The sequence below is a fragment of the Mobula hypostoma genome, chromosome 7, assembly GCF_963921235.1.
Source record: "Mobula hypostoma chromosome 7, sMobHyp1.1, whole genome shotgun sequence".
Classification (NCBI taxonomy): domain Eukaryota; kingdom Metazoa; phylum Chordata; class Chondrichthyes; order Myliobatiformes; family Myliobatidae; genus Mobula; species Mobula hypostoma.
This window is the reverse complement of record NC_086103.1, coordinates 79,656,031-79,668,305: the sequence shown is the minus strand read 5'-3', so window position 1 is coordinate 79,668,305 and position 12,275 is coordinate 79,656,031. Positions and strand designations below refer to the sequence as shown.

At 40.6% G+C, this 12,275-nt stretch overlaps 1 protein-coding gene across 2 annotated transcripts in view; it reads right to left on the bottom strand.

The window, feature by feature from the left end:
- LOC134349406 (slit homolog 3 protein-like) overlaps positions 1-12,275 on the bottom strand; it is a 674,478-nt gene that overhangs the window by 89,441 nt on the left and 572,762 nt on the right. For both annotated transcript variants that reach the window (XM_063053662.1, XM_063053663.1), the window contains 3 exons: positions 8,260-8,403; positions 7,871-8,014; positions 4,221-4,384 (listed from right to left, as the gene is read on the bottom strand). In XM_063053662.1, the coding sequence (XP_062909732.1) occupies positions 4,221-4,384; positions 7,871-8,014; positions 8,260-8,403 (452 nt within the window). The remainder of the gene's footprint in view (positions 1-4,220; positions 4,385-7,870; positions 8,015-8,259; positions 8,404-12,275) is intronic.

Genomic DNA, 12,275 nt, shown 5'->3' with positions numbered 1-12,275 from the left:
AGGAACCCCAGCTTCGGTGTGCATGTGCATTGATAATGCATTCTCTCTTCTCCACAAAGTGGCACCCTACTCTGATTTTTGGCCCGACTACATATATCAGTATGTCCAGAATTCCAGCCAGTTGGTGCACTTCATGTGCCCATATATACAATGAATTCTGGAACAACTTTGTTCTGGGACCCCTACCCTTTGTGATTTTTATAAATGGCCTGGATGAGGAAGTGGAGGGATGGGTTAGTAAATTTGCTGATGACACCAAGGTTGGGGGTGTTGTGGATACTGTGGAGGGGCTGTCAGAGGTTACAACGGGACACTGATAGGATGCAAAACTGGGCTGAGAAGTGGCAGATGGAGTTCAACCCAGATAAGTGTGAGGTAGTTCATTTTGGTAGGTCAAATATGATGGCAGAATATAGCATTAATGGTAAGACTCTTGGCAGTGTGGAGGATCAGAGGAATCTTGGGGTCTGAGTCTATAGGACACTCAAATCTGCTACACAGGTTGACTCTGTGGTTAAGAAGGGAAATGGTGCATTGGCCTTCATCAATCGTGGGATTGAGTTTAAGAGCCGAGAGGTAATGTGGCAACTATATAGGACCCTGGTCAGACCCCACTTGGAGTACTGTGCTCAGTTCTGGTCGCCTCACTATAGGAAGGATGTGGAAACCATAGAAAGGGTGCAGAGGTGACTTACAAGGATGTTGCCTGGATTGGGGAGTATGCCTTATGAGAATAGGTTGAGTGAACTCGGCCTTTTCTCCTTGGAGCAATGGAGGATGAGAGGTGACTTGATAGAGGTGTACAAGATAATGAGAGGCATTGATCGCGTAGATAGTCAGAGGCTTTTCCCCAGGGCTCAAATGGCTAGCACGAGAGGGCACAGTTTTAAGGTGCTTGGGAGTAGGTACAGAGGAGATGTCAGGGGTAAGTTTTTTACACAGAGAGTGGTGAGTGCTTGGAACGGGCTTCCGGCGGCGGCGGTGGAGATGGAAACAATAGGGTCTTTTAACAGGCTACTGGATAGGTACATGGAACTTAGAAAAATAGAGGGCTATGGGTAAACCCTAGGTAGCTCTAAGGTAGGGACATGCTTGGCACAGCTTTGTGGGCTGAAGGGCCTGTATTGTGCTGTATGTTTTCTATGTTTCTGTGTTACCTCTACACACTGATCCCAGCCCTGAAGACCATCTGTGCACAATTTGAAAGGATGGGCTTGGTGATTAGTGGGATGTGAATCCTCAGCTGGTTTCCACCCACATTATTTATGAGCATTGAAGTCCCCCTTACCACTGAGCCAAGTGATACCTACTTATTCGCAGTGTTCCAGAATTTACTGCAGACACATAAACTAGAACCATTTGACTGGAATACCACTGAGCACATTCCCGCTGTCACATCTAGCATGGATCAAGCAGGAATGGGAGCTCTGGTTTCTTCATTTTGATCTTCTCTTTCTTGGACTGACTGGAGTTAAATTGGCTTAACAAGGATTATGGAATGCTTCTGGATCTTTGGCCGATTTCTTAGTGAGGCTGACCAAATGGTGCAGTGCTTACAATTGAACCACAGGGGAGCTAAAGAAAGATTAGTTTTATAGGTGCCAACCAAACCCAACTGCAATCGGGCTATGTAACATATGGGTAAACACATCAGCATTGCCTCAACTGGCTGAAAATCTGGCACAACTCTTATTGATTACCAAAAGTCTTTGTCATTCTCTATACTTTTAAGACCAAGAACACCAACAGAAAGCACCAAAAGGTACAGAAAAATTACCATGAGTACTGTCTATATAGAAAAACTTTTATCCACTGACAGGTTAAGTAAATGGACTTTTAACTGCAGGTTAATACCCTCAGCATAGAAGCCTTAATCACATACAGTTGGTTCCATATCAAGAGTTGTCCAAGTTGCATTCCCAAAATAATGTTCCCAAAACAGATACTCAATTCCATACTCTATTACTGAAGGAAATCACTAGGCAGACAAAGGAAAAGCTTTAAAGATATTCTCAAACCTCCTTGAAAAATATTCTGCTTCCCCATGACTTCTGGGAATCCCAGGTCACTGAGTATTCAGGGTGCTATTTTTGAATTTCATGTGTCAGGAGGATATAAAAGCTCTGCATAAACTGCAAATGAAAGTGCTACAAACACAGAGAGCCCAATTCAGTCCAATTATCTCCTGCCCCATCTGTGAAAGGATGTGTGATCCATACATTGGTCGCATCAGTCGTCTCAGATCCCACAAAAGTCGAATGGTAGCATGCAATCTTCAGTCCCAAGCAACTGCACAAGGAAATAGTAGTTGTGGCTAGAATAAAAAGATGGGGGTGGGAGGGGAAGGAGTACAAGCTGGCAGGTGATAGGTGAGGCCAGATGAGGGAGAAGGTGGGTGGGTGGGAGAGGAGGGGTGGAGTAAAAACCAGGGAGCGGGGTAGGTGGGACAGATAAAGGGCTGAAGAAGGAGGAATCTAAAAGGAGAGAACAGTGGACTAAGGAAGAAAGGGAAGCAGGAGGGGAACCAGATGGAGGTGATGGGCTGGTGAGGAGAAGACAAAGGGTGAGAGGGGAATCAGAATGGAGAATGGAAAAAGAGATGGGGGGAGGTTACTGGACGTTAGAGAAATCGATGTTCATGCCATCAGGTTGGAGGCTAACCAAATAACATGTAAGCACACACCAAACCAATCAGGTTCATATGAGAGAAAACACAATCTTTGTTGCTCTTCTCATAAAGTAGAACCACACAGGAATCGGCCCTTCAGCACATCGTATCCACATCCATCAATACTAATCCAATTTGCCTGCATTAGGACCAGATGCCTTGCCTATTACAGTGTCCACCTAAAAGCCTGTTAAACGTCTGATAAATCTTCATTGAAATTTTGGTCTCTTACTTAAAGAATTATCTGCCCCCCACCCCCCGCCACCCAAAGCTAAGTAGAAATCATTAGCTAAAATTAATTGTCAAAAACAAAGTAGCTTTAAAATTTCAAGCACATTGTGTGGTGAAGCTAGTACAGAGACTTTTTCCATATTGACTTTAACCTCTTCAGTAGAGCACCATCTGATAATGAACTACTGTAGCGTTGCGTAGAAACAGGCAGGAATGGACATCAAAGGCATTTTTATATTTAATAGCTGCTCTGGAAGGAAAGGAACAAAGGAGTCAAAGAAAAGGCAACCTTTAACCTCCTGATAATATCCAGAAAAAAAACAAGTCAATGAACATAATTTATAAAAATGTGAGCGTGTTCTAGGATGCTTTTGTAATATGTTTTAATTTCTGTAAACAACTGGGAGATAGAAATCTCGTTACTCATGCTGTGCCGAGAATCAAGATCACAGAATACATCAGAGGCATGAGTATGTCAAATGAATTTTTAAAGGAAAAAAACACCATTTGCAATCCACTTTGGTATAGCATAACACAATTATAGAAAATATTTATTCTGATGATAAAATCTCTCTATTTATCTCTTGAAAGTACAAACTTATAACTGGGAACACATGGCGATTAGATTGTAGAATACATGATTTCTAGGGGTCTGAAGAAAATGACAGGTTATTTCTCAGAGGGTGGCCTTGTGAGCTGAAAGTTTAACAGTGTGGAATTGCACAGAGGCTATATACATTGTTGCCCCCTTATTCCTCTGTAGCAGGGAATTGTAGAAATACTAATATCAAGTGTTTATTTCTTTTATAATTTTATTTAATTGTGTCAGTGTTTTCCCTTCCCATTTTTCCTCTTAATTTCTTAAAGAAAATTTAACTTTCATTATTTTTGGTGGTGTTCTCTAATGTGCCAGGTCATCTATTTTTCATGTATGAGTTTGTGATGCAAGGCTTGTACTGATGCAGGATTTTGACCTGACAGATCAGCCATTGCTCTTCATCCTCCCGCCCACCCCGCTCCCCCCGATAATGCTTGACCCACGTAGTTCCTGCCACAGATTGTTCCTTGCTCTGGATATCAAAATCAAAAGCTTCTGTGTCTATAACCAAATTAAACCCTGTCCCACACTGGCGTGCTTGCTTTACAATAGATGGTTAATTTTACTCCTCTTTTTTAAAGTTCATAGAATCTCAATAGATCTTACATGTTCCACATATTTATTTACAATTGCAACATTTTACCTCAGGTTTGATGATTTTTCACCATTTTTCTCACAGTCTATGATTTTTCTCCCCCCAGGAGAAAGCCCAGCAATCCTTACCATCACAGGTGAAATCCTGAACAGCCACATCCTGAATTGGGATCTCCTTCAGGAAGAATGGCTTTTGACAACGTGGGTTTCCACTGACAATCCTTCTCCTCCTAAGCCACCTTCCCAACCAGGCCAAGTGACAGTTACAGTTGAAAGGATTGGCCAGTAGGTTTCTGTGGAAGACCGGCAAAATGGGAGTTAAGAAATTCATAGATTCGTAGAGTAACACAGCACAGAAACATGGATTCGGTCCCACTTTTCCTTGCCAAACAAGATGGCTTATCTGTGCTAATCCTTATTTGCCTGACTTTAACTCATATACCTGTAAACCATTCTAATCCATGTAGCATCCTACCTGTGGATTCATTAAGAAAAGAATTATAATGGTGACATAACTCAATTACACACATTGGAAACTTTATTAGCTACCTCCTGTACCTAATAAAGTAGCGTTGTGTGTTCAGATATGCTCTTCTGCACACCACTGTTGTAATGCATGTTTATTTGAGCTAGTGTCACGTTCCTGTCAGCTTGAACCAGTCTGGCCATTTTCCCCTAATCTCTCTGATTAACAAGGGGTTTACACACACAGAACTGCCATTCACTGGATTTTTATTTTGTTTATTTTTCCACAATACTCTGTAAACTCTAGAGACAGTTGTGTGCGAAAATCCCAAAAGATCAGCAGTTTCTATGATACCCAAACCACACTGTCAGTCACCAACAATCATTCCATGGTCAAAGTCACTTAGATCACATTTCTTCCCCATTCTGATGTTTGGTCCAAACAACAAGTGAACTTCTTGACCATGACTGCGTGCTTTTATGCATTGAGTTGCTACCACATGATTGGCTGATTTGGTAACGAGCAGGTGTACAGGTGTACTTAATAAAGTTCCCACTGAGTGTATAATCATTTCATTCCCCCAAGATTTCTTTCACATAAAACTGGGTATTGCCTTCTCAGAAATATTTTGATATGACTGAATGTTTCACTGACTCCTCAATACTAGGTTTTAATTTGTAACTTTTAATACATACCATAGAACCATAGAACCATAGAAACTACAGCACAGAAACAGGCCTTTTGGCCCTTCTTGACTGTGCCGAACCATTTTCTGCCTAGTCCCACTGACCTGCACACAGACCATATCCCTCCATACACCTCCCATCCATGTATCTGTCCAATTTATTCTTAAATGTTAAAAAAGAACCCACATTTACCACCTCGTCTGGCAGCTCATTCCATACTCCCACCACTCTCTGTGTGAAGAAGCCCCCACTAATGTTCCCTTTAAACTTTTCCCCCCTCACCCTTAACCCATGTCCTCTGGTTTTTTTCTCCCCTTGCCTCAGTGGAAAAAGCCTGCTTGCATTCACTCTATCAATACCCATCATAATTTTATATACCTCTATCAAATCTCCCCTCATTCTTCTACGCTCCAGGGAATAAAGTCCCAACCTATTCAACCTTTCTCTGTAACTGAGTTTCTCAAGTCCCGGCAACATCCTTGTAAACCTTCTCTGCACTCTTTCAACCTTATTTATATCCTTCCTGTAATTTGGTGACCAAAACTGAACACAATACTCCAGATTCGGCCTCACCAATGCCTTATACAACCTCATCATAACATTCCAGCTCTTATACTCAATACTTCGATTAATAAAGGCCAATGTACCAAAAGCTCTCTTTACAACCCTATCTACCTGTGACGCTACTTTTAGGGAATTTTGTATCTGTATTCCCAGATCCCTCTGTTCCACTGCACTCCTCAGTGCCTTACCATTAACCGTATATATTCTACCTTGGTTTGTCCTTCCAACATGCAATACCTCACACTTGTCTGTATTAACCTCCATCTGCCATATTTCAACCCATTTTTCCAGCGGGTCCAAGTCCCTCTGCAGGCTCTGAAAACCTTCCTCACTGTCTACTACACCTCCAATCTTTGTATCATCAGCAAATTTGCTGATCCAATTTACCACATTATCATCCAGATCATTGATATAGATGATAAATAACAATGGACCCAGCACTGATCCCTGTGGCTCTGAGATGTCACTTGATAATATACTATTAACCCTAATGAAGAGCGAATTCCAAGAACATATAGCAGCCCAGGGGACACTTTGTCGATGCGTCCATTAGAACAATAATTTCTGCATTTTCTGAAAGTGAATATTCTTTACAAATCTGCTAAAATTACTTTTTCATTATGAATGGCGCAATGATAGATTTTCCAATCTTATTCTTTACAAATACATCGCTCTGACTTCAGGCCTCTGCAGAACTTAATACATTTTACTTAAAAGGTAAATTCATTTCCTGAATTTAGTCTCATAATTTAAGATCCCTTCTTGGATCATTATCTTGTTGAAATAGGAGTGAATCAACGTGCCATAAACTCAAACCCAATTCTAAATATTTTCCATTTTACATGAATCACTAAATTATATCTAATTCACACAGTAGAGGAACAAGTATTTGGCTCAAATTATGGGAGAATTTATACTCCACATAATCCTTCTTCCACCATCTGTATCTCTTCAGGTTTACATTATGTTCTTTTTTCTTTAATTTCATTTACTTACCTGGATAGAACAGGTTCTTGCTCCAGCTGCTCTTTCCAGTAGGTGGTTTTATGCTCTTTGTCAAAGGATTTTTTCTGAAACTCTATTTGATATGTTATCAACCATTTTATATTCATAGAACCTAATTCCAGACTCTTTCATATGGGGAAATATTCTCCATAAGCACCATATCAAATCAGAAAATATCGAACACAGAAATCCTAATAGTCATAGTCAGAGAAAAGTACAGCAGTGAAACAAGTCCTTCAGCCCATCTACTCCATGCCAAACTACTTAAACTGCCTACTCCCATTGACCTGCACCAGAACCATAGCCCACATTTCTCTACCATCCATGTACCTATCCAAACTTCTCTTAAACATTGAAATCAAGCTCACATGCACCAGTTGCACTGACAGCTCATTCCACACTCTCACAATCCTCTGAGTTTCCTTTTATGTTCCCCTTAAACATTTCACCTTTCACCCTTAACCTATGACCTCTGGTTGTAGTCCCACCCCACCTCAGCAGAAAAAGCCTGCTTGCGTTTACCCTATAATTACCCCTCGTAAGTGTGTATACCTCTATCAAATCTCCCTATATTCCAAGGAATAATGTCCTAACCTAGTTAATCTTTCCTTATAACTTAGGTTCTCCAGACCAGGCAAAATCCTTGTAAATTTTCTTTGTTCTCTTTCAACCTTATTTGCATCTTTCTTAAAGGTAGGTGACCAAAACTGCACACAATACTCCAAATTAGGCCTCACCAATGTCTTATACAACTTCAACATAACATTCCATCTCCAATACTCAGTACTTTTATTTATGAAGGTCAATGTGCCACAAGCTTTCTAATTGCACGATCTAATTTTAAGTCTATTGATTCTGTTCTGATGTTCTGTGGCTCAAAGTCAAAATTAAGTAACCTACATAAAAAATAAATGGGCAAGATAATCTGAAAAGAAATGGTCTAGTGGAGATGGATGTGGGGTGCTTATGAAGGTCAAACATGAAGTACTGGTCAAGATGGAACAGGTTATCATCAATGCAGATTCGGAATAAAATACTGAGATTGAAGCAGATCTTACATGGTTGAGAGAGAATGAAGGGTGTTGAATGCTCCAGGAGTGATGGTGGTGACTCGGTTGTCATAGAGTGACAGCAGGCGGACTGAGGTAAGGCCAGTAAACGTGTCATTATTAACACAGCTGATCCTGTTGTTCCGCAGCATCCTGCAACATTAGTTAATAAGGAAGAAAATTTGACATTTTCAGCCAGTAACAACCAGAAGTGCACAGTTTTCAACTGAAACATTTCCCAATAAGATATTAATGAATAATTATACCCTACAGAAGTGCTGAAGATATTGTGCCATCAATTACAAAACATTGACAATATCACCGTGGCCTTTCCAGGTGCAACTGTAAACCGTGTCCAAGTTGGACAACATAGCGGGTTATCATTGCTGTATACTTACAGTGTCTTGAGCCCAGAGAGACCAGAAAACATTCGGCTGTGGACCACTTCCAGCTCATTTCCAGTCAGCAACAATTCCAGTACTCCTGATGCCCCTTCAAATGCTCCCTCTCGAATATCTTGGATCTTATTGTTACTCAGGTTTCTAATGAGAGACGGGAAAACAATTACCTCTAGAAAATAAGCTACCAGTGCACAAGTATATGTAGATAGGATTCTTTCCTCACAAAACCATTTTTGATAAGATCATTTAACATAAATTGATTTTATAATTAGCCTTACAATAAATTGGAAAATCAAGGGATTTAATGAAAGCAGGATTTAACAATGAGTTAATGAAAAATGAAGAAATCCATAAACCATTCTCGAATTGTTAAATTACATTTTAATTGAAGTAGAGGCCATACTGAATTATAATTGTAATCAGTTTATTAATGAGATGGACAATATTGTGATCTAACAATGCCAGGGCACTCTGTTCTGTTTGGTCTGCAGTCTTGTTTCCAGTTCTTTTCAATCTAATCCCTGCAGATGGAGTGAAGTTTTTATTCACTGACGACTATTCAGGGTCCACATTGGGTTAATCAACAACGCAAATCTGCTCAGAATCCAGCACTAATCGGGAAATCCACCTCGAAACATTTGCGAGGATGGATGGTGGGGAAAGTGGATATGTCAAGTTGGTGCGAGTTGTATTTATCCAGCATGTTAATGGGCCAATATGAAAGGAGCAGCAAACCTCCTAACCTGCCCAACCTCTATTAGGTTGGTACTGCCTGTGCTCAGAATCGGCAAGGATAGTCTGTTGTGGCATGTTTACGTAAACACAAGGAAACACGATAATAGAGGTGACATGCAGGTAATAGCACACAGGAACATAAGCACAAAGAATATACATGGCCCACATGGATGCATATATAGACAAGCACTGGGGCACCAATTCCACATTCAGTATGAATCGAAAAGCTGTGTAATAAGTATATCACACTGAGAGAGGCAGGAGGAAATGTGTTGAGGCTTCGGTCGGCAGGCACACTCATAATGTTTAGCTTTTTATCGCATTAGGTAATTTATCAACAGCCCAAATGAGTTCAGATTGTATTAGAGAGGAGGTCTTTAAACAAGACACCTGCTATTATAGAGCCAGCAGCTTGCATGTTTTCCAAATTGAGCTGCAGTAATTGGAAAATTCATTTATAATCTATAAAACAAAGTCACTCCATAACCTTCCGTCTCAAATCTGTGCTCTTCTGATGTTTAGTGTTACCATGACCACTCCAATAATGATTGAGGAACTAACAATCTGTGTTGTCTTGGCAACACAGTGGAGTACAAATGGGGGTGCAGGGGAAGAGGTATTTCACCTCAATGTCCAGTCTTCATAACTTGACTGCAGTAAGCACACAGTGAAGTCTGATTCTGTATACCTCCTGATACATTCACGAGCACCTTTTCAATGCGAAGTGGACAAAGCTAAGGAGCGGGGGAGACTGGAATGAAAGAGGCTTGAGTGCACTGCAGTGTATAGTCAGCTGGCTCAGCACAAGCAAGGGATCAAACATGAAACCGTTGGATCCAAATGGCTATGTAACACGCTGTGCCACTGGGACTTGTGATGTTGGAAGGAGCTTATGGAGCTGATGTAATATGGAGAGGAAATAATTTGTCTTAACATAATTTGACTCATGAGTGTGATATACAGTATATCTCCATGCAATTTCTGTAAAGTCCAATCTGTAAAAACTTCGTAAAATCATTCCAAATTGGTATGAAAAAACAGGTACAATATTGTAACTGATAATTAGAGAAAGCCTTAATCCATAAAACATTTGTACATGCAAGGGGTAATCTTAAGTCCCTCTCTCCTGCAGAAATGTATTTACATAGGACTAGGAACATTTTCAACTCAACATTTGTCCAACATCAGGTTAATCTGCCAATTGAGGTGAAATGACTACCTCATTTACCAGATTCTTGAGCTGATTGTGATATTTTAATGTTCTGAGTAAGGAGTCTATGCAGATATAGTGGTCTCTATAAAAAGCAATATTAACATGTAAAATTAATATGATCCATTTCAGGCACACGCTCGAACGCACGCACACACACACTCCTTGGGTTTATCCTCTTCTACCTACCTTCATGCCTATATATGCTGATGAGTCTCATTTATTGATTCACTGCAAGTGGGGTTCTTAATGACCCTATTAGATACAGCCCTCGCCATGTAGGCTGGACACAATACAAGAATGTGTACCAATAGGTGACTAATCAGCTGTGTGAAGTGTGAAAAAGAACTGGGTGAAACCGAGCATGAGGATAACGTAGCAGGTGAGCAAAAAAGGAAAGTGAGGGAAGGGGTTAATAAAACCGGTCAGAAGACATGTTCTTGCAAATTGTAAAAACAGGAAAATCAGTGAAATGATAGAGATTGAGGGGTTGCAAGATGAATTAGATCAGTTCTTGTAGAAAAATAATCATTAGCAAGGCTATGAAGATAGGAGAATAGGGCCTGCTCTCCCAGGAGACTTGATGGGCTGAATGGCCCCTTTCTATGCTATAGTGTCTGATTTTGAGTGATTCTTTAGCTTCTATGAAGCAGCAGCATGATTGTCTGACCCAAACGGGTCAGGGTGGAGAATGAACTGGCTGTACAAATGACAAGTGCTTCATGCAACATTGAAACCTGGCTCTACAAATACTGAAAACCGCAGCGTTGTGAACGAACATGAAAATCCGAATCTTGGCTCCAATATGATCTGGACATTGAGGCCCATTTCCTCCTCTTCCAAAGAAATCTAATAAGCTCCCTTGATGGCTGCTTTTATAAGGCCTGTTTAATTTCTCCAGGTGCAGGCTCTAAAATTAGTTCGAAATTAGAAATTCCTTCTCTCTTCATCTTAAGGTCTAAACTAAACTTGCAAAACTGCATCTGGGAAAATTAAGTAGGCAACTGAGGGAGTAAACATTGGAGTGACAGGACAGGGTAAATTTTTCCACTTTCCCATTGGGATTATGGCTTAAATTGTTAATTGCTGTTCAAACACAATGAATGGCAAAGCAGAAAAGGCGGAGGGAAAAATGATGCTAAAATGTGACAGGACGATATGAGGCTGAGCAAGGACAAATGCTTGACCAGGAGTGAAAAACAGCAGGAGCTGTTAAACTGGGGGTTGCTGTATGGCTACCACAATGTTACAGGCATGGAGACTCAAGTTTCTGCAGATGCTGGAACCTGGAGCAACAAACTTGACCCTGGAGGAACTCTGCAGGTCGGGTGGTATCTGCGGAGGGAAATGGACAGTCAGCATTCACCTTCCTTCACAGATGCGACCTGACTGCTGAGCTTCTCCAAAGTCCTGTTTAATGCTACAGGCATTATATTGCAAACCCGTGGAGGTCTGCACAAGAAAAAATGAAGGAATATGAATAGAACCACTTCTTTCATCTCCATCTGTCCATATGTGAAAGTGCTCCCACAGCCTTTAGCATCCGAAACAATCCTGATTTAGAAGAGTAAAATTATTTCACCTTAGACAAATGTGAAGAGTGGAGAGGATAAATAAACATTGCAAATTTATGTAAATTAACACATCTACTTGGCATTGTCAGGTGGTAATCCATTATTTGTAGAAACTCCTGTTCTGCCCTTGGTATACCCTGATGATTAATTTCCTGAATTCTTTAACTTCTGGCTCTTTCCCATTTACCTAACATTTATCAATGTCATTCTTTACTATTCACTCAGAGAAAGGTATCCTATGAATCATCCCTGATGTTATTTTTTTTCTCTCTCACTGCTGCCAGATCTAATGATATTCCAGGTTTTCTCAGAATGCTGGCAAGCATTTTAAAGGAAACAACTAATGAAACAGGTGGAGCATGTGGCTGTGATGCTGTCAGGTTGTTTGTATCTGCTCTGGGTGTTAAAGGCCCTTGATCTGCAGGTGCTCTCTGACTAAACTAGGTTGAATTATATTTTCCCATTTTTTCATATTTCCTGACAAAATATAATTT